Genomic DNA, 22,808 nt, shown 5'->3' on the forward strand with positions numbered 1-22,808 from the left:
TATTCCACAGTACTGGATACATAAGCGTCCATAATGTGTTCGAAGAGGAACGTACCAACGTCTACGTGCCTAGAGATAAGATTCCTGCGTCTCTTCTGGACATCGCGGGGTTAAACTCTCGGCTCGACAGACAGGATAGCTAGTTAGATAGATAACATAAATAGTTAGCAAAGAAAACGGGGAAAAATATAACGAACAAAAGATAACGTCGGTAGCGAAATCGAAAGAGGTTCCCGATTAGGGTTTCTAAGTCGAAAATCGTGAGAAAAATACGGCCGATCAATGTCTTATTTGTGATGGGAGTGCCTGCGCGGGGAGCACTCGCGGCGATTGTCGCCATAAGCGCGTTCGCTGTCTATCTAAATAGCCTTAATTGCGGCTTCGTTTTCGATGACATTTCTGCGATAAAAGATAATCGCGACTTAAGGCCTCATACACCTCTAAAAAACGTTTTTTACAATGATTTCTGGGGTACTCCGATGCATAAGGTGGGTGAATATGATAGAGAGGTGGTTTCGATTCCCCCTTCCCCCTTTTACTCTTGTCTTTACCTTCTTGTGTATTGATCCGTTCAACTCTTCTCCTCCTTTCCCTTCCCTTTCGATTTGGTTCGATTCGAATCAGTTTTATCCAAGTCAATTTTTTAGTATCATTTCGAATTATTTAAGTTTCTTACATGGATAGAATCAATATCTTTTTTCAGTCGACTTTATTTCTGGTCAGAGAAGTTTGCTTTTTTTGTTGCTTGTCGATCGTTTCAACGAAGATAATGTTTTTCGTTTATTTTGCTCTTAAATAAAATTGTATAATAAACGCAAAACTTTGAGTAACTTTCTGTTTATTTTGCTATATTCCACTATGTATGATCCTATGAAATGTATAATTAAAATATTTTATTGTTTATGTAGTTGTATAAGATTATCTTATGTACAAAATATTGAAAGAATTCTGTTCTTGCAAATAGGAGCAGTCGCACAAATCATATAGACCTTTGTGCGTTCTCACATTCCGATGGAATTACTTGATTCACCAGTTGGATCCTATGGGATATCACCTGCTTAATGTTATCCTACATGTTGGAGTATGCTTATTATATTTCAGGTGTGTGTTTTTTTAAACTAAGACTTCTCCTTTTTAACTTTGCTATATAATTAATTGATTTAGTCCCACAAATAGTAGGCAAATTAAAAATTAGATACTGAAGGAAGGAATGTAACACAACATTAATAACTTATTTATATATCATTGAAATTGTTTTCATTCATTTTATAAAGTAGTTACAAATCAGTATAAAGTGTGTCTTAATCACCATTGCAGGACATGCTTGATGTTTCTATCTGATTCTGCAACTTTTGTATCTTCTCTTCTGTTTGCGGTTCATCCTATACATACAGAGGCAGTAAGTTGTTTAGACTGCTTTCCATATCGATCGAATCGATCGACGTTACCTTGAAATTATATGAGAATATTATTTGATAATTATTTCTAGTCCTTGTTCTTCCCTTCGGCGACAATCTATCATGTGTCCAGATTCAAAGGGTCGACGTCGAGCGATCGATCGCGTCGTAGTTCCTAGTTCGTGTTTAGATGCATTGTCAGTGGATAATCGTGTATTAAGGTTACAGGAGTGGTCGGAAGAGCAGAAACATTGTCCTCTTTATTTTATTTAGCGGCTCTAATCATGTACACTAAATGCTGTAGAAGTAGAAGATCTACAGGTAAAAATGTTTAAAAGTTTCTTTTTATCCTTATTTCCTAATAGATTTACTACTACAACTTACTATTCATTCAAGTAGATATTAATGTTTTTATATTTTTCTTAGGATGGAAATCTTTGATATTATCTATGTCTTTTGTTTTCACTGCCATGTTGTGCAAAGAACAAGGAATAACAGCCACTGCAGTTTGTGTATTCTATGAAATTTTTGTTGTGCAAAAGGTAAATTCATATGTAAACCATATTTATTAATATTAAATATTTATTTCAACTTGTATATTTCATTACCTGCTTAGGTAAGAGCAATGGATATTTTCCTAACGTTAAAGGCAGCTTTTGGTGGGAAGAAAATATCACTTGCTTGGTCCAGTGAAGGTACAAAACGATTGACAGTCCTTACGCTTGTCACGTTTAGTTTACTTATCCTTCGGCTACATGTAATGGGCTCAAAGTTACCTGTATTTACCAGGTATCTATAAATAATAATTAAAAGATATCAAAGAATCTTATTCTTGCAAATAATAGTTCTAATAGTAAAACAAAGAAAAATAATTCTTTAATGACACTTTAGATTTGACAATCCCGCATCTGTGGCCCCAACGCCAATAAGGCAGCTTACCTATAATTACCTCGCAGCAGTTAATCTAAGGCTGCTATTTCTTCCAAGCGATTTATGCTGTGATTGGACTATGGGAACGATACCGTTAATAGAAAATTTTACAGATCCTCGTAATCTGGCCACTATAGCAACTCATACGACCATATTAGGATTGTTGGTAACAGCAATTTTAACACCTAATAGACAAACTTCCATTATTCTCATAATGGTTAGTATCAAATGTAGACTAACTGCGTTTTTCGCTTAAAGTAAATATATTATTTCCAAGAAGTAATATGAACCGAATGTTTTGTATAGAGCTTGGCTATGATGATACTCCCATTTTTACCTGCCTCAAATCTCTTCTTCCCAGTTGGATTCGTCATTGCGGAAAGAGTATTGTATGCTCCATCTATGGGATTTTGTATGCTCATTGGATATGGATGGAGCATTTTATCCGATAAAAAGTAAATTTCGCTAAAAAGAAAATATCGTTGAGTATTCAAAATTTTCTCAAAAACATATTTCTAATTTTCATTTCTTATATTTGCAGATTTAAGAAAGTAACACTATTTTTATTAATAACTCTTTTGGCTGCGCACACAACGAAGACTTTTATCAGGAATTACGATTGGTTGGACGAATATTCTATATTCATGTCAGGATTAAAAGTGAATGTTCGCAATGCTAAATTGTTCAATAATGTGGGGCATGCTTTGGAAAGTCAAGGAAGATTCAAGGAAGCATTAAATTTTTTTAATATGGCTGTGCAAGTTCAAGGCGATGACATTGGTGCACACATTAACGTGGGTAGAACCTATAATCACCTGAAAATGTTTAAGGAAGCTGAAGATGCATATCTGAAGGTAAATGCATAGTTAAAGTGATGTATTTATTAGAATGTAATGATAAAGTATTAAGTTTATCTGACAACTTTCTTTCAGGCGAAATCTTTACTACCAAAACCAAAACCCGGAGAGTCGTACCAAGCGCGAATAGCTCCGAATCATTTGAACGTTTTCGTAAATTTAGCAAACCTAATAGCGAAGAATGCAACTAGGTTAGAGGAAGCCGATCTGCTTTATAGACAAGCCATTAGTATGCGCGCCGATTACACGCAAGCGTATATTAATCGAGGCGATATTTTAATTAAACTTAATCGTACCAAAGAAGCCCAAGAAGTTTATGAACGGGCCCTTTTTTACGATAGTAACAATCCAGACATTTATTACAACGTAAATATCAAGAATGAAATCATTAATGTTACCAATGTTTATTAAAAAAATAAACTATTAATATGATAATGCTTTAATTTTTAAAGCTTGGGGTCGTATTTCTTGAACAAGGGAAAGCATCTCAAGCTCTAGCATATCTTGATAAGGCTCTCGAATTTGATCCAGAACACGAACAAGCGTTACTCAATTCAGCTATTTTACTCCAAGAGCTAGGACGTGCTGAATTACGAAAAGTAGCTAGAGAAAGGCTTCTGAAACTTTTACGAAAAGTATTTTGCTCTACATTTATTCATACACAATGTAAAGATAATATTTCAAAATAGTTCTTCACATCATAAATGTATTGATACTTTCAGGATTCTAACAATGAACGAGTTCATTTTAATCTTGGAATGCTGGCTATGGATGACCATGATAGCGCAAGCGCAGAACGATGGTTTCGTAATGCTGTTGCTCTTAAAGAGGATTTCCGTTCAGCATTATTCAATTTGGCTCTTTTGCTAGCAGATGAACAACGCCCCCTTGAAGCTGCTCCATTTTTAAACCAACTAGTTAGATTTCATCCGGACCACGTTAAAGGATTAATTCTCCTAGGTGATATTTATATAAATAATATAAAGGATTTGGATGCTGCTGAAAATGTAAGTTAGAGAGATAGAAGTCATAAAATTCTTTCAAATATTTTATGCACCATAGAAACACTAATGGGGATTTTTTAATTGTTACAGTGTTACCGTAGAATACTGCAACTGGACCCAACAAATATTCAAGGCCTTCACAATTTATGTGTCGTAATGGTTGAGCGTGGTAAGTTAGGCTTGGCTGCTCAATGTTTGGAAAGAGCTGCAGCCCTGGCACCTCATCAGGATTACGTGCATAGACACCTGGCTATTGTCAAGGCTCGTATCAGCAGACTACCTCCGGAGCAGCGCGACACAGAGGTGTTCGACGATTCCTTTTGGCAAACTGGTCCCATGGAAAGAAATTTCAACATGGGAGATATTTCCAGCAGCAGTAGTGTTGGAAGTACTAGTGGTGCAAATGGTCTCGGCAATATGGAAAATAGCGGTAGCCAATTTCTAGGCAAAACGGATTCTGTATTCTCGAATCACCATAATCATATAAGCCATAAAAAGAGCAGCACGGACTCAATGAATAATCATATTGTGCATCTGAAGAGTTCATCGAAACCTGCAAGAGTTCCATTGAACGAAGTGAAGCAGGAAGTGAAAGATACGCACATCAATCACGACAGATCGTTGAAAACGAGTGCAAGTTCGAACGAGCAGCAAGAATTTTCGCCTGGAAAGGTTTTTGGTAAAAGCGTGAGCTCAGATGCAACGGAATTGACAATCGATCGGGAACGTACGACTAAAATGAGTAATTCGGAGAAGTTCGATAGCGCTACACCGGCATTTTCAACTGGCGAAAAGCATGCTGGAACCACGCGACAAAAAGATACCGCACTTTCATAGTACTGACATTTGAAAATCGCGCCGAATATTGTATAAAGTTATATTCTACATATAACGAAAGAATATGGTGGTACAGTCGTATAGAGCTAATGTGTGAATATAAAATAAATACAGAGTATTGTTTTATATGCTGTACGAATAGAACGTTTTGTAAAATATATTAAAAAATGTGCATTCCTTTGGTTTTGTCTTTATAATCGAATACGAATAGAGCTTTTACCTCTGCTCATAAATTATGATTCCTCATTCTATATTTTAAACATTCATATATTTTTTATTATATACATTATTTTTTTTATCAACTTCAATTAAAGAAGTATTTGAACATCATCTTTTTTATTCCTGTAAAATATATTTTGATACCAATATCTTCTTTTTAAAGATCATTTTATAAATTTTGTTTGATTGTGCTCGAAAGAGAAATGAGAAATTGATATGCAGCGAAATACCATATTATCTCATTTAATGTAACAAAAGATAATGTGTTCAATATTACTAGAGATGTTTCTACAATTTTATAAAGAACTCAGCAACCTTTTTTGCTAACATATTTTTTCTGCTTTTCCTTAGTGAATCACGAGCTTCTTCACGAGCCGGTAAGTGTATCCCTTAACGTATACTTTGCATTTTCATATGTATATTGTATTTTTATTAACTTACATTTAAATGAGAAATAAATATAATACACGGAATATATATTTAGCGCTAAAAAAGTAAGAAGGTTAATTTCAAAGGTAAATTTTAAAAAGAAACCAAAGAAGAAGATAATTTGAGATCAGTGAGTTTCATGTTCACCTCTTCTCAAGATTTAAAACTAAACTTAGGTCCCTATCACTGTAAGCGGATTTCTTGTCAATAACGTGGATAACGATAGTAGTAATAAGTAGTAGTGATAGATAATAAAGTAATGCGATAATCAGCCAGGAATACAACTACAACGCTTGGCTAAAAAATGAAAAAAGAAACAAGAACAAAGTAGAAATATGTGGCTGCTCGCGCGTTTACCATCTCTATCACCAACTTGTGTTAGTAGGGGCTGAGCTTATATGCATATTGCTGGGATTGCCGATTTTAAACAGAGTAAAATAACTAGTAATCGGTGGATCAAGAATCGAATACGACCTCCTCTCTTTCCTCTTCTTCTTTCACTTCTTTCTATCCTCAATGTTATATTTCTCTTTTTTCTCTTCTTCCATCTATAGACCTTTTTTCCTTACTCTTGCTTAAAGAAAATCAAAGAGAAAAATAAGGTGTTCAAGTGGATCTGGAAAATCTTCAGTGTATTAAAGATGTTCTCTGAAAAAGTAGACGCGTCAGGTGTACATGGTAATTGTTCAGTATTTAAACGTGTATTCAAATTTTAAAGATGGAAGGGTATTGTTGAACGGAAACGGTGGTGTTTAATTGTTTCGATGAACCGAATGAAATGAAGACAAATAAGCGGAAAAAAAGAACAATGCATTATTACGAATTACCCTTTTGCGTCGATCATTTCTGTTCGTTTTAAGCGTCGACATCTGGCCAAAGGATATTTGTGTCATCTTTGGTTACGGATTATGGAAGTATGAACATTTTCATGAGAGAAGTACCTAAACGAAGCGATTACAATATTTGTTTTAATTTAATTTGAAATCGTTGCTGAAAATTCGATCTTACCAGAGTGGAAGATGTCGATAAATTAATATAATCGATTATCTCTTATCGATTACATAATTCAATAGATCAATAAGCAATTCTCAGAACCATTAAGACAGTTCCATTTCTACGCTCTGAAAATTTACGATATTACAGAAAAAGACAATTAAGAAAAGGGAAGGAGAATATGAATAAAATACTTACTGTATATGTCAATGTTCAAGATTGTGAAGAAATTTTTTATCCTTAGAGTTAATCGAAAGGTAACTGTCCAAAATTATATAAACTAATTCCTTTCATTCATATATATAACGGCATGCAAAATAAAATTGAAATTATCGATTCATGCTTGAGATATTCGATATCAATCGATTCGATATATTCGATACATAGTATTGCCTTGCAAACTGACGATCACTATAAAAAATACCTTCGTTGTTAAATAGTTGAATAATCACTAATTTTCTAGCTCTAATATTAATTCTAGTATTAACCTTTTACAGTCTATGGTATTTTCAAACTTTCGTTGCAATCGATTCACGCTGATTTCGTCAGTTATTACTGTTAAGACAATATTTTGTAGTTTTCTGCTACATCAATATTTTAATAACACAATAATGCAACATATATGATATATGATATCATATACGAAATGTGATGTGACGATGAAGGCTTAAATCCTATTCAAATAATTTTGTAAATTTACTGTTTTGTTTTTAATTGTGTAACTCTTCTATATAGCGATTTGACGATGTAATATAAACTATAAACTATCAATTTTCGAATTTCAGTATCTCAGAGTAATTTCAGTATTACTTGGGTTAAGTATCGGATATCACTGTCTTATTCTATTTCTCTATTCACTTCACATCGAGACAGAATTAATGCCATAGATCTTCTCTTATTAACTGACCAGATTATCTAAATAATTGGTCAATTAGCAAGACAATCAATAAAATCTATATGAATTGATCTATTTATACCTATTAGTAATGAATATAATCTATACGAAACGGTAGTCTATAATATATAGTTTAGATTTAGAATATTGCAATTTAAAAATATGCAGGAGAAACAGATATTTTTAAATTGAAGCCTTAAGTTTATTTCTTATCAGTGTGTTCAGCGACAATATTATCTACATTTGTTTTCATTACGTACATACAACTTAAAATTTTATCGAAATAGAAAAAAAGTGAACTCTTACAATAACGAATATTTTTGCATTCAATAATTATCACGCGTATTATTTTTTATTTCGCGTTGCTTCTCGAAATGTATGTATTTTGCTTGTATGATTACGTGCAAAGAAAAATACATTCCTGCTTATTGAATTTTTATTTATGTTTCATGCTCTTTATCAACCTGCACAATTCAACCGCGAAGAATATATTTAGACTATTCAAAATGCTATCCTTCGACTAATGTAATTGATTGTGAAGAAAAAGAAATCTACCAAACTGTGATACATCGTGATATACACATATAATATTCCTATACATGTATACATATATGTATATATACATACTTTATTGATCTCTATCTTGTCGACGTATGAGTAAGTAACTCTATTACAATAAAATATATTCCCTTTTATTATAGAGCTTGATCTTTTCATTATTTATTTTTTGATAATGTACAAATTATTATCCTACATCGATTGGAGGTTTAAAAACGATTTTGTTATATAGTTCATTCTTAACCAATTAAAAAGAAGAAAAACCGCAACAATTTGTGAGAGTGAATAGAATGTTACACTGTGGGAAATAATAGTTAAATAATATCTATGTTGCTGGAGGAAGTTATATCAGCACGGTACGTTGAATCGTGAATCATTCTCCAGTATGATAATTAATATCTTAAAAACAATCGTCAGTATTTCCTATGACCATTATTTCTATCTAAATTTAATTATTTATCAACTTTTTATAAAATACCATTAGTATTGTTTATCTTAAAAAAATGTTACTGCTACTATTTCAACTTTTTTGTGTATTTATTGAAATAAATTTTTAAAGTAGATAATACGGAAAAGGTGAAGGAATAATTCTTTGATGATATAATGTTGCTCGATCTTTTACACAGGTTTCCTTCCTGATAATCTTTTTCAAATATTCGCGCGTGGATGAATAAGGGGAATTCTTGAGATATTTGAAAAGCATTCGATCCAGGATTTTAACACGGAAACATTTACAGTACAAGATTCACATTTGCACGAATGATATCTAAAAATAGGTCGTTACTCGACGACTGGTACGCGACAGCAACAGCATGGGGCTTCATTATTGATAAGTCCTGATAAAAGTTAATAAAAGCGATTTAAATAGACATACTTGGGAGGATCCACTTATGATACTTGAATTTCGAGTTCACCCAGTACAAGTGTTCGCTTTTAAGTTTAGCTCATTTGGATTTACAAAAATTCAATCGACATTCTTTCTATTACGAATAGATGTTACAGTTCTTTGACACCTTTAATTTATCAGTAGTTGAATATCATACTAATTATATTATATAGTACTGTATATTATATTAATAGTATCGTACTATATGATACTAATACTGTTATAATGTATAAGCTGCAGATGTTTATGAATTTATAGAGAACTTGAATATACAAAAATATATAAAGTAAAACAAACATATTAGGTGCTATTTCATTAATTGCATTCATGAAAATATAAATTTGCATAAATATCTGTATTGTAATAATAGAATATGATTAATGATTTTTTTCAATGAGAGTAAGCTACTATAGTATTATTATTATTACAGAATCTTACTAAATGTAAAAATTTGCAAAAATATTTCTTTGCTTCTAGATGTACGCAAATCGATTATACGCGCTCATGAGTTTAATACTCGTGATAGTGATCCTAATACCGGTAGCGGAACATGCATCGGATACATACAAGCAGCGGAACATACATGGATCGGATGTATTTCAGTATGGTCAAAAGGGACAATCTAGGGATCAATCTCGAGATCAATCTCGAGATCAATCTATGACAGAAATGCACCAATATTGTGGCCGAATTTTGTCAAGTACTTTACAGATAATATGCGGTAGTGTTTACAATAGCCGATTTAAAAAAAGCAATCAAGGTAAGTAGATCATACATTGCAAAAAGCATATTGCTCTTAAATCATTTGTTGCAAGAAAAAGATAGGAAAGGGAAGTATGTAAATATAGTTAGAAACGTTGCTACTACTGACCGATATCAAATGGAGGAAAATTATAGGAATTTCAATATTTTCATTTAAATATTATATATTCTTTCTTTTTCTTTTAGAAATGGAGATGGATGATTATATGGCCTTTAGTTACGATCTGCATCCTTATAAGTCTATCAAGAATGCGAAAAAAATGATTAGATTTCGAAGAAATGGACGGGGAATTCACGAGGAATGTTGTTTAAAATCTTGTACGACCGAAGAGCTGCGCTCCTATTGCGGTGCTCGTTGATGAGAGAATCATTTTTTAAAACATAAGCAAAAGATTGAGGAAATGCTTAAATGTAATGTTTTTCCTATTTACTAACATACCATATTTTCGATAGCCATTTTTTATGTTTCAATCAATATAATAATTCAGCAAAAGCAACATGATATTCTGTATAATCTTAGATCTATTTAAAACTGTTAGCTCAAACAGTTTATTCAGAAATGATCTACTCATCTCAATTTTATGTGATAATATAATTTATACAATTATTCTTAATACTTATTCATTTCTTATTGTACTATATGAAATATACAAAGACTTTAATATCGAACGATGTTGCTTTAAACAAAGTGAATACCTTATTCGTGATAACGAATAGTATATATGTGATATATAATACATGCTTGTAATCAATTGTATAAGAGATTGTAATTGTTGTATGATCATTTTTAAAAATTAAGAGCTAGTAAGTACTTATATATATGTGATGAAAACTTACTAAGAGTTGTTGTCAGCTTTAATCGCGTTGACTCAACTGACTCAAATGTTTAAAAATTTACTGAAAGATCTGATCTCATTTGTACTTAACCATATATTGTGTAAGACTAAATTCAATGTTAATTATTAAATATGTTTTCATGTACCAATGTGTCGTTATTTAAAAATACACAATCATTAAGAAAAACGATAATAACAATCAATAGGTTAGTTTTTATAGATTTAATTTTTTAAAAGATATATATATACATATATATATACGTACAAATTATTTATAAAATATATGAATACATATTTATAAATTTTAATATATTGTTTTAAATTGTAAATTGAATTATAATAATTTATGTATTTACTTTATATATATTCTTGTATTTAGGTTACATATGCATGTAAGTACATACAAAATAATTTAAAAAATAAAGAAACGAAATGTATGCGTATAATTGTATAAATGTTAAAAAAGATTCTTCATATCAAATATGAAACTTCTTCAGGCGAAAAATTTTTGGAATCTTCATATTATGTGAATAAATATTTAGCAAACAATGGAGATGGAAGAAATTTATAATCTCACTATTTTTCCATTAGTTACGTCCAAATTTTCAGTTCAATGGTCTACAGATAATCATATATCAATTCTTACTGAAAGAGGAATTCACATATTCGTAAGTTTAATCTAATAGTATCAATATTATATGTGGAATTAATATAATATACCTAATGACGATATCTTTTGCAGGAATTCATACCTTCTCCAATGTCTCCTTGTTCAACTATAAAATTTATTAGATCTTTCATTTATGCACCTTCAACACTTCCAACAGAGAATATATCTAACAAAATAGAATCTAAAATTTGGGGCATGCAACGTGAAGCAGTTTATTCATTTATAATGGAGGAGAGTTTAACTCCAAAATTATCTAATTTAAAAGAAATGGTACCAAAAATAATTGACTTAACTTGGTCACCGCAGAACTTAATACATCCCAGCAAATGTCTTATTGCAATTTTAACTTCAGCAGGTGCTGTTACAATAGCATATAAAATTTCTAAAGACTGGTATCCTGCATATGATTTATCTTCTATACACTATAATTTTATAGAGCAAGAAATTAATACAAAACTGAAAGAATCTAAAAATAATTCAACTTTATTTGAAACATTTAAAAATTGTTTAAAAGCATTACAAGCTTCTTGTTTTACTTGGAGCAAGCTTTTTGAAAATTTTGCATATTTTGCTGTTGCATATTTCAATGGAGATATAATTATCTATAAAATTCCAAAAATATCCGACTATAATGAAATATCAAATCCTGAGATTATAGGAACAATAAGATTAAATGAATATATAAAAATAAGTGCTTTAAATTGGGTTACAATTGACATAAAAAAGCATTTAATTATTGTTGGATATATTGATGGACGTATTCATGGTCTTAATATTGAAGATCGTGATCAGAATATGGAGCTAAAATTTATTGAGAAATATTATGATTATAAAGATCGTATTTCTATTAGCGCTATAAGAATATTTCCTCAAAATGACTTGAACATAAAAATCTTAGTTGCAAAAGGTCCCTTTTTGTTTTTATTCTGCATTGAGAAAAATGGTACACTAAAAACTATGGAACATTTGCAATTAGAAGGCTTCACGATCTCGGGTAAATAAAATTGTGTTACTATACAATTTACAGGAAAACGTACAATATTAATATAAGTAAATTAATAATTTTTAGGAATGACTTGTATAAGCACAAATTATGCATTAGTCACTACAGAAAATGGCTTAATGTTTTCAGTTAATACGGAAAGAAATCAATTTTTAAAAAAGAAGGTAAACAATAAATTATCGCAAAGTCATGTTCGATATTTAGGTTGCGCACATTCTCCAAGCTTTGTAATTTTTATAAACGTAACTAGTCCGAACACTATATACGACCATTTAGTAATGAAGGAACCGACCAAAATACATATGTTCTGCTTAAAACATAAAAACTGGGACCCATTAACTGTTTTAAATGAGAACAAACATGAGAGATTAGAGCAATTATGGGATTGTTTAGAAGCGATTAGGATGAAAGCAACAAGAGCATTAAATCCGACGATTCTTTTATCAAAAGTACCATCCAATTTAGAATCTTTATCTTTGCATGAATTACGAGTAGTAATGTGGTCATCTGTGATGATACAAGTTTGTGAAAAGAAAAAGGTCATTCAGGGAATAGGTAGTATTGCTGGAGAAATATCAGAAGCACAACCCTTAATTTTTGTTCACTCTGCATGCAATTATCTTATGCGTCTTGAAAGCAAATCTTCTTTGTCAGAACAGCAAAAGCTTTCCATATGTTTATTAAAGATGCATTTAGAAGCATATTTGACTGGAGAAGAAAATAAAAAAGTAACACCATTTTACAAACATATTAAAGACGTTTTAAAAGAAACATGCAAACTCAATTTAAGTAATATTGAGACTTGCAATCTGTGTGGTGAAATTATAAATGAACTTCCTTGGAAAGTTACCAAATGCTCACAAGGCCATATATTACCTAGGTGTCCTATTACCCTCTTGCAAATAACTACCATGCAGTACCGAACATGTCCAATATGCAGTTTAATTTTTCATCCATGCTTGGAAAAAGAGTTTGAAGAAACAAGATGTCTTTTTTGTGATGTTCCTGCACTTGAAGAAAACCGAGTGCTGAATACAAAATGTTATATTCCGAAGGAAAAAAGTTTGTCCAGTTTACAAAGTCATACTCTACAGATGTCAGAAGATCGAGAAATGGATACAGTTGCTGATGAATCTTAAGACATGTAAATATAAAAATATATCTAGTAATAAATGATATAGGTCGTTCAAGATTTAAAATAATATTTCCTGGATCAACAGAAAATTTATTAGGCCTCCATCAGGAAAAATATTAACTTCTTAGGTGATTTATTCTGTAATAAATTACTTAAATTATAAATTATCTGCATGTGTATATACACACACACACGTGCGCGCGCGCGCGTGTTATATATATATATATATTAGTTATATATATATTATATATATATATATATAGTTATATATTATATATTATATATATATTAGTTATATATATATATATATATATATATAAGTGTATATATGTATATATAGATAAATATATAATTTTATGTATTTATTTATTGTTAAATAATATGTTTTCAATAATGAGTAAATAAAAGTGATATTTTAAAGAATTTTGTTGTGAAATTCTCCAACCCATTTGCCACATGCTTATATGTTCATATCCTATTTATTTGTAATATGTAAGTAATAATATTTTCATATTTGTTATAAAAAACATATGTATAAAAATTAACAATTAACTAATTTATATTTGACATACTTAAATATAGTTTGATGTCCTACTGCCAGAGGGCAGTTTATTCAGTAAGACCATACATATAACTTTCAAGTAATTATTATCAGAGTTATTACATTCCTACGTGTATTTTTTCATTTAAATATTATACTTTTTATTAATTTAAATATAATAATATGTGAAAGTTTGAGATGATTTATAAAAGAATGTCAGGTGAAAAAGGTCTCTCCATATTGTTTAACCAGTTTGTTATGATTTAAATTTATACATATGTAAATATGAACCTGTGAAATAGTAATAAGTAAATAATAATAAATAGTTAATATATACAAATTTTTAACTTTATTTTAATCTTAAAGAATCAACGTGTAAAAATGGCAATAGCGATTATGCACTCATTTGCAGAACAAAAAAGTCATATTGTCGTAAATGTAATTACTTTCGATGTTATAAAAATAAAACAGTAACAATTTTTCGTTTTTGAGATTAAAACAATTTTACATACCTAATATATGCATAGTGGAAAGACAAACTTGCAAATTACATCAACTTTTATTTATAAGTGATTGCTCGATATTTTTGTTATAGATAATATGCTAAACATTTGTATGATGACTTTAATTGATTTTAAAATTATTGAATATTTAATTAAAGAGTAATATTGGTTAGAATTTAGAATAGAAGTAGAATACATAGAGAGAAAATATATGAATTGATAAAATAAAAGATCTTGTAATGTGCATTTTTAATATTTTTCTATTATTTTAATTCTATGACTATTTTTTACAGATACAATTTTGGGAAGGACCAAATAAAAAGTACATGTTATAAGTACTTTATCTTCTTTGTTTGTTATTGCTATAATATGCAATTAGATAATGTCTCTGAATGTTTAAAGATTAACACATTCACAGCTCATGCTAAAAGATATACTTCCTTTCCATATATCTAAGAAAGCGATATGCATGCATTTTGCATTAACTGCTTCAAAACAATTAATTAGTTATAATAATTTTTGTTTCCCCAATAATTTTTGTTAGAATATTCATTTGAATTATTCCTTGCATGTAAAACATTTACAATTTAATTATCTACACAGAAATTCAAACACAAGGTATTCCTCTATCAGGAGTTATATGACTTCTAATGTTAAACATTCCTAACCCATGGATGGGTCAACGGACTTGTGAGTAGAAAATACAATGACCCATACATGGGCAGGAGATTATGAATTTGTTAAAGTAATCTGAATGGTTAATAAAACCAGAATAGATAAGATAATATGACATAATAGTGTAGGTGATATGACATTAATAAAAATTCTTTTAATTCACAAGTGTTAAAATAGAAATTTATGTTTCCAGAAACATATATAACAAGTTTAATCTGACATTTTGGGTTCTGAAATTGGAAAATAAAAATGTTTTATACTTAATTCAAGGTCCTTTTGGAAATAGAGAACTATTTTGTCAATCACTATGTCTTCTTTGTTCAAGTAAGTATATACAAAGAAAAAATAAATTCTTATATGTTAATTCTGCATAGTTTTAGTGGGAAATTATGTGAAATCAATTATGTAGTATAATTAATATAATTTCTGTTTTTGTGTAACATATTCAGAATGTAATAATAATATAATAATTTAAAAGCACATCTTTGATTTCAGAAGAGACACTAAAAGCAGAGTATATATGAAAGAACGGCTTGCAAGAGTGGAAGAAGTGAAAAAATCAATACAGTCATTATGTGACAATGATTCCAGTACTCCTGAAGATGTACGACCGTTCTTTTATAAATTTGGAAATTCACGTAAGATGAATAGAAGAAGTCTATTGTAGAAGGAAATTAGAAATGTTTATTACAATAAGTTAAAATTGTAATTCTGATTCAGAAAAATTATCTTTAATTATTTCCTAGGTGATAATTCAACTGAAAGGTCATCTGATGAAGATGGCATTAACAGACCAAAACAAACAAGAAGGTCTAGAAGAGAATCCTCTGAGGAGGAGAGTGAAACTGCTCATCATAAACAAAAGAAAGGCAAGGAACATTTAAAAAATGATGGGCACAAAAAGATTATGAGAAATAAGAAAGTTGATTCTAATAATATAAGAAAAGAAAAGAATAAAACCAGAAATTCAGTTTCTAGTGATTCAGATGATGCAATTTATGAGAAATCTGCTGAAAAGAAGACAAAAAGACATTCATCATTAAAGTCAAAACAAAAAGAAACAGATTCTAGTTCTGACAAAGAATTCCAAAAATCAAAAATTTCTCTTAGTGGTTTGAGTGTTATGAAAAAAACTGGGAAGAATCGAGTAATATCCACTGAGTCAAATCAAGAATCCACATCACAGTTAATAAAAAAGACTAGAATCAGTAAAGAACAAAGCTTACAGTTCAAGTCTCATGTTGTGAAAATTTTTAATCAATTTAAGGTAATTTGTTCAGAATATGAAATACAGATGGAACATGTAAAATGGAAATATTTTAAGAAAGAATTAACATACCAAGAATCAGCATTTAATGTTATAGAAAAATCAAAAAATGTGATCAACAATCTTGAAATGGAACTTAATGCACAAAAAGAAGAATTAACAAATTTTTATGAAAAATGGAGTAAAAGTCATAAAGTACAAAACATAGCTCGTTCTTTAAGCGATAACGAAATAGCAAAAGAGAGAGAGGATACAGAAGAATCCAATAAATCCGAGAACAGCTCGAATGCAGCAAGCGCAGTTTCTGAATGTGATAATGAAGAAATATTTTCTGATGAAGGAACAAGTAATACGAAAATAAACGCTGATAAAAACAAAACAAACAATACATCAACTAAAGTTTCAGAAAAATTAATAGGTGACAATGAAAAGAGTGATCAAATTATCTCTTCCATCTTAGACAACAAAAAGGAAGATAAAACTTATACAAGAGATGATTTGAAAGTAATTGATGCAAATGAGAAGACATCTGAAGAATATCAGATATCTACAAATGAACATGCTATGAACAAATCCATAGATGATATATTTGAAGATACACCTGAAGATATAGACATTAATGATTTGATAGAAGTCAGAGATGAATGTAGGAATGAAAATGGTTTACAATTAAAAGAACTTGAAAAAAATAATGATAATAAAGATAAAAACTCTTTCACAAATGAAAAATTAGATACAAAACTTACAGATAAAAACTCGTGCCCTACGAAAATTGAAAATGCAAAATCTAAATCAGTTTTTTCTGATGAAATTGTAGAATCAACTGAAGAAAAGAAAAATGACGTTTTAAATGATATTGATGCCGAAGAACAAGCTAAGAGGGCAATGTTAGAATCGGACTCAGAAACACCCACAAATGATGAATCACTGAATGAAAAATTTATTGAAAGTTTCAGCACAAATGATAGTTTCGAAGAGAAAGACGTATCGCAATCGAAAAAGATAAAATGTGATAAAAAAGAAGAAAAAGATAAGACACAAAGTAATTCTATTCATGAAAATAATTTATTAGACAAACCTGATGAACTCATTAATGAAGAAGTTAATGCTAAACGTGCACTTCTTGAGTCAAATTCAGATGATTCTATGAGTCCTTGTGATAAAAAAGAAAGTTTAAGTAAGAAACATTATTCCAGTGACAGTAGTGAAAATTCAAGTTCTGATAATGATAAAATGATTACATTGAAACCACTAATAATAAATACTTCTTCAAAGAAAAATAAAGATGAAGATAAAAATCTTACAAAAAACAAAAAAGCATTGGATTCTAGAGAACCAACACGTTTACCTAAAATAAGTTATACTGGGTCAGATAAAAAATTAAAAATGTTTTGTAAAGTTGTTGTTGAAAAATTATCAGAAAATGATCTTAAAAAGTATAAGAATGCGTTAGAAAAATCTCGACAATATTTAGAGAATAAAGAGCTTAGAAGGTACAAAACAAAAAAATTATTTTTCATTACTTGGGATAAAATTTTTATATATTTACTTATATATATACTTATTTTTGCAGTCTAATTGATTTGGATAGGTTACAAAACAATCGTAAAAATACTTTTGGCTCGACACGAAGTTCTTTATCTAGAAAAGCAAAAAAGACTAAAGTAAAGGAAATTGAAGATTTGAAAAACGAAAATGCAGAGGAAGATTCTGATATAATTGAAAATATAGGGGAAGATTCTGATATAAACAATGATATTTCAATCGCAAAAATACAAGCTAATTTCCAAACTAATAGAGAATTAATGTTGGAAGCAGATGCAGTTACTAAGAAAGCTCTTTTATATTCTTCCGACTCAGATATTGGTAAATATTAGACTAGCTTCTTCTAAATTTAATGTCATTTCTTATTTATTAGCATTACATATTAAATTTATTTATAAAATTAAATTTTATATATCTTATTTCAGGTGAACGAAAAGAATCTACCTCTGAAAACAGTAACAGTGAGGAGGACAAAAGTAAAACTAAATCAAAGGATGTTTCAAAACGATCAACTCAAAAAGTTGAAAAAAAGAGTAGTGATAAGGTAACAATTAAGATGACAATTAATTTGTTTTAGATTAAGATTGTTTTGATTAATTCAATTATACTTAGGAAAATGATGACAAATGGAAGAAAAATAAATGGAGGCGAAATAAACTATTAACAATGAAGTTCTCCTCTGACTCAGATTCTGATGTTGCAAGAGAAAAATGGAATAAGAAACAAAAAGGGACAGAAAAGGCAGAAGAAAGTCATATGTGAGTTATTTAACATGGATAATTAATAAATAAACTATGTAATATATTAAATAAACCATGGTATTTTTTGAAATAGCAAACATTCAGCTATCAAAGTTGCAAAACGCGAAAGAAGAAATCGTAGACAGATTATAGATTCTGATTCAGATCTGCAGGTGATAAATTCTGATACAAAATCAAATAAATCTGTCAAGTCAGAAGATAATATGTCTTCAGATAGTGATTCTTCAGTAGGAAAACCAAAAAAGATGCGTAAACGTAAGACACATAAATCATCTGATTCTGACTCTTCGATTATAGAGAAAAGGTATTTTTTATAATAGCTACTTTTATATATATATATACAATAATATATGTATAAAAAAATTTATAGTAATTTTCTATGTTGGTTTTTACATTCCTATACATATATATTCCTTATAAATTCCTAGAACCAAACCAAAGAGAAGACGCATTAAAAATATGTCCAGTAATAGTGATGAAAATAGCGATAAGGACCTTGATATTACGAATTCTCAAGGAACACCTGGAAAAAAAGGTCGTAAAAATATCCGAAAAGTAATGAAAGATAAGCAAGTTACAAGTGATACTAAGCAAGCTGCCAAAGAAGAGGAAGAAAGACTTAAACGTATTGCTGAGAGACAAAAATTGGTACATATTTTTAATTAATTCTTAACTAATTTTCTGTTCCATAAGAACGAAGAAAAAGCATTTCTTTATTTTGTATTATAGTACAATGAAATGTATGAAGCAAGATTGGCTGGCGAAGAAAAAGTAGATAAGTTGGTATTGGATTTTGATCCTGAAACAAAAGAGGAATTGGTGACTGTCCATGAAAATTTAGTAAAGCGTTTAAAACCCCATCAAGCTGAAGGAATAAAATTCATGTGGGACGCATGCTTTGAATCATTGGAAAGAGTAAATTCTTCTAGCGGGTCTGGATGTATAATTGCACATTGTATGGGTCTAGGTAAAACTCTTCAAGTAATTGCCTTGGGTCATACACTTTTAACACATGAAAAAACTGGTGTTAAAACAATTATGATCGTTTGTCCCTTGAGCACGGTACTTAATTGGGTAAATGAATTTACGAATTGGTTAAAGGATATAGAACATGACATCGAGATTTACGAAATGACTAAGTAAGTTCCATAAATATATTTACAAATACATTTAAGATAATGATGAACAAATGGTCATATAATAATTGTTGATAAATTTGTTAAAGATTAAAGAAAAATATAGAACGAAAGTTTCAATTGGAAAGCTGGCAAAGAACTGGTGGTGTACTCATTATTGGTTATGAAATGTTTAGGAATCTAAGTGGCACAAATAATAAAATGAGAAAAAATATCAAAGAAGCAGTTTTACAGTACTTAATAAATCCTGGTCCAGATGTCGTAGTTTGCGATGAAGGACATTTACTAAAAAATGAGGATACTGCTCTCAGTAAATCAATGAAACAGATTAAAACATTACGGAGAATTGTACTTACAGGAACACCACTCCAAAATAATTTAATAGAATGTAAAACTTGAACAATATTAAATAAGTATATATATAAATAATTCAGTATTCGTTTGATTAAACATTTATAACTGATATATTACAGATCACTGTATGGTACAGTTTGTAAAGCCAAATCTTTTAGGAACGAAGAAAGAATTTTTAAACAGATTTGGGAATCCAATAACTAATGGTCAATTTGATGATTCTACCGAATATGATGTTACATTAATGAAAAAACGAGCATACGTTTTACATAAGATGTTAAAGGGCTGCGTACAAAGGTTTGATTATTCTGTACTAACACCATTTTTACCACCGAAACAGGAATATGTAATTTTTGTCAGTCTAACTGAAATGCAAATTAATATGTATCAACATTATTTGGATAATTTTGCAAGGTATGTGAAATGACTTTTTAATGAAATTTCAAAATTTAATATGTATTTTCTATTTCAGGCGAATACGCAATGCCAATGGATCTCTTTTCGCAGATTTTCAATCATTACAAAGAATATGGACACATCCTTTGGTTTTGCGAATGAATGCAGAAAAGATAGAAAAGATAAATGAAAAAAAATTCGAAATCAGTGATTCGGAGGGTTCTTTAAAAGACTTTATTGACGATGCCGAAATAGAGACTACGACCAGTATGAGTACTGAAGAAGATGATGATATTGTAACCATTGATACAAATGTTACAAAAAATATAAGAACTAATTCAAAAAATAATAGATCAGGTAAGATTATATTTACGTTAAACTAGTATGTTATAAAATATATATATATTGTTCTTATTTTATATGTAGAAGCTGAAATAATTCCTGAAGAACCTGAAAAGAAAGAAGAGGAATGGTGGTTACAGTTTGTTAAACTTGAACACTTTGAAGATATGAGAGTTTCTTCCAAATTGATACTTCTTTTTGGAATCCTGAAGGAATGTGAACAAATCGGAGACAAAGTGTATGCTTTTTATATTATTTTTAGAAAAGTCTACAATAATTTACATACTATCTTTAAAAATTGCTTAATTATTTTAGCTTGGTATTTTCACAATCATTGTATTCATTATCTCTAATCGAGCAGTTTCTTGAAAAAATCGATAATACAACACAAAACGGTGAAAATTTGGAATATATAGATGGACATACTGGAAGTTGGTCATTGGGGTTGGACTACTTTCGGATGGATGGTCAAACATCCGCTGAAAATAGAAACGCATGGTGCAGAATATTTAATGAACCATCAAATACAAGAGCAAGATTGTTCCTAATCTCAACCAGAGCAGGTGGACTGGGAATTAATTTAACCGCTGCCAATCGTGTTATTATTTTTGACGCAAGTTGGAATCCTTCTCATGATGTCCAAAGTATATTTCGTGTATACAGGTTCGTGCCTGTGCTTCTAAGTCATCGTGATCAATAATAATAATATTTCATAATTACTGAAATATATATAATTTACAGATTTGGTCAAAAGAAACCATGTTACGTTTATCGATTTTTAGCAGCTGGAACGATGGAAGAAAAGATCTACAATCGACAAGTGACGAAACTATCACTTTCTTGTAGAGTCGTCGATGAGCAACAAATAGAACGTCATTATAGCAATCAAAATTTAAATGAATTGTACACATTTGAACGAAACAACGGAGAGAAACCGACTCTGAATTTGCCTAAAGATAGATTATTAGCAGAAATATTTTTAAAATATAAAAATTTTGTGGAGAACTATCATGAACATGATTCTCTTTTGGAAAATAAAGTAACTTGTAGCTACATAATACAGTAATCTGCTTGTCTCAAAATAAATATTTTTAATAATCTTGTTTAATAATAGGCAGAGGAAGAACTGAATGAAGAAGAAAGAAAGCAAGCTTGGTTAGAATATGAAGAGGAAAAGAAAGGAAAACCGCCAATAATGCCATCATATTCAATGGCGTTCCCAAATAATATGATGTTAAATCAATATAAGATACCGCCACCATTGGGTATTGGTACGGATTATGAAAAACTTCGAATACTTCTTCAAAAGGATGTAAGAATATGATGTTTTTCGTCAATAACTCAAATAGTTTGCTCATATTTATTAGCTTATAATAATTTACATTTTATAGTATCCTAATGCAACACCACAAACCCAACAAATGATGACTGCTAATGTATTAACAAATATGTACAATTACATGGAACAACATTCTTTCTACAATGCCGCAAATTCAATAATCGATCAGGTATTTCAATAACTTACAATTTTTCCATTGATAACGTTCGAATATAAAACATGCTTTTTGTATAAAATTTAACTGAGGATTTATGAATACTAGAATCCAAACTTAACTTCAGTACCCAATATGGCTCAAACATCTTATTCAGTACCGAATAGAATTAAAAATTTGACCAATCAACAGAAAGATTATAGGATTACTGATATTAGATCTGGAGATGTTGATGATGATGTTATAGAGGTAACGTGGATACATTAACAAGAAATTAAAGTTAAATATTTATTAAATGTAAAATTTACTTGATACAATTTCAGGTAATATCAACCACAGTAAATAACAAAAATAAAAATCAAGAGGAATGAATAAAATTATACA

General features: G+C 29.9%; 4 protein-coding genes and 1 long non-coding RNA gene across 8 annotated transcripts; 4 read left to right on the top strand and 1 right to left on the bottom strand.

The window, feature by feature from the left end:
* Positions 1 to 296: 296 nt before the first annotated feature.
* LOC100745154 (protein O-mannosyl-transferase Tmtc3) lies at positions 297 to 5,199 on the top strand. 2 transcript variants are annotated; one of them, XM_003493858.4, is made up of 13 exons: positions 297 to 488; positions 965 to 1,101; positions 1,318 to 1,399; positions 1,619 to 1,718; positions 1,824 to 1,939; positions 2,014 to 2,186; positions 2,289 to 2,544; positions 2,634 to 2,782; positions 2,869 to 3,181; positions 3,260 to 3,550; positions 3,637 to 3,819; positions 3,907 to 4,191; positions 4,279 to 5,199. In XM_003493858.4, exons 1-13 carry the CDS (start codon positions 297 to 299, stop codon positions 5,023 to 5,025), a joined length of 3,024 nt encoding a protein of 1,007 aa, XP_003493906.1. In that variant the 3' UTR covers positions 5,026 to 5,199. The 2 variants fall into 2 exon arrangements, with proteins under 2 accessions (XP_003493906.1, XP_012247735.1); XM_012392312.3 differs by lacking the exons at positions 297 to 488; positions 965 to 1,101 and having other exon boundaries at positions 1,312 to 1,399; positions 1,490 to 1,718.
* On the bottom strand, positions 4,991 to 7,328 carry LOC117152385. 2 transcript variants are annotated; one of them, XR_004462763.1, is made up of 3 exons: positions 6,865 to 6,980; positions 6,501 to 6,794; positions 4,991 to 6,321 (listed from the first exon to the last, which is right to left on the bottom strand). It is a non-coding gene; the product is annotated as an uncharacterized LOC117152385 (long non-coding RNA). The 2 variants fall into 2 exon arrangements; XR_004462762.1 differs by having other exon boundaries at positions 4,991 to 6,794; positions 6,865 to 7,328.
* LOC100747114 (LIRP-like) lies at positions 6,797 to 11,270 on the top strand. The gene is made up of 7 exons (XM_033323939.1): positions 6,797 to 6,923; positions 8,047 to 8,218; positions 8,352 to 8,475; positions 8,746 to 9,404; positions 9,483 to 9,765; positions 9,954 to 10,571; positions 11,213 to 11,270. Exons 4-6 carry the CDS (start codon positions 9,399 to 9,401, stop codon positions 10,124 to 10,126), a joined length of 462 nt encoding a protein of 153 aa, XP_033179830.1. The 5' UTR covers positions 6,797 to 6,923; positions 8,047 to 8,218; positions 8,352 to 8,475; positions 8,746 to 9,398; the 3' UTR covers positions 10,127 to 10,571; positions 11,213 to 11,270.
* Positions 10,578 to 13,466, top strand: LOC100745275. 2 transcript variants are annotated; one of them, XM_024371493.2, is made up of 4 exons: positions 10,578 to 10,809; positions 11,101 to 11,271; positions 11,346 to 12,267; positions 12,343 to 13,466. In XM_024371493.2, exons 2-4 carry the CDS (start codon positions 11,152 to 11,154, stop codon positions 13,413 to 13,415), a joined length of 2,115 nt encoding a protein of 704 aa, XP_024227261.1. In that variant the 5' UTR covers positions 10,578 to 10,809; positions 11,101 to 11,151; the 3' UTR covers positions 13,416 to 13,466. The 2 variants fall into 2 exon arrangements, with proteins under 2 accessions (XP_024227261.1, XP_012247740.1); XM_012392317.3 differs by lacking the exon at positions 10,578 to 10,809 and having other exon boundaries at positions 11,009 to 11,271.
* A 1,282-nt stretch (positions 13,467 to 14,748) lies between these two features.
* On the top strand, positions 14,749 to 22,795 carry LOC100747229 (transcriptional regulator ATRX homolog). Its single transcript, XM_033323934.1, has 20 exons — positions 14,749 to 14,786; positions 15,324 to 15,454; positions 15,626 to 15,768; positions 15,877 to 17,890; positions 17,971 to 18,263; positions 18,368 to 18,486; positions 18,555 to 18,700; positions 18,777 to 19,007; positions 19,132 to 19,351; positions 19,433 to 19,842; positions 19,929 to 20,227; positions 20,313 to 20,607; positions 20,666 to 20,946; positions 21,016 to 21,169; positions 21,247 to 21,594; positions 21,673 to 21,970; positions 22,046 to 22,243; positions 22,323 to 22,439; positions 22,533 to 22,673; positions 22,748 to 22,795. Exons 2-20 carry the CDS (start codon positions 15,438 to 15,440, stop codon positions 22,793 to 22,795), a joined length of 5,772 nt encoding a protein of 1,923 aa, XP_033179825.1. The 5' UTR covers positions 14,749 to 14,786; positions 15,324 to 15,437.
* The last annotated feature ends 13 nt before the right edge of the window (positions 22,796 to 22,808 follow it).

The sequence above is a fragment of the Bombus impatiens genome, unplaced genomic scaffold (genome assembly GCF_000188095.3).
Source record: "Bombus impatiens unplaced genomic scaffold, BIMP_2.2 scf_1336, whole genome shotgun sequence".
Classification (NCBI taxonomy): domain Eukaryota; kingdom Metazoa; phylum Arthropoda; class Insecta; order Hymenoptera; family Apidae; genus Bombus; species Bombus impatiens.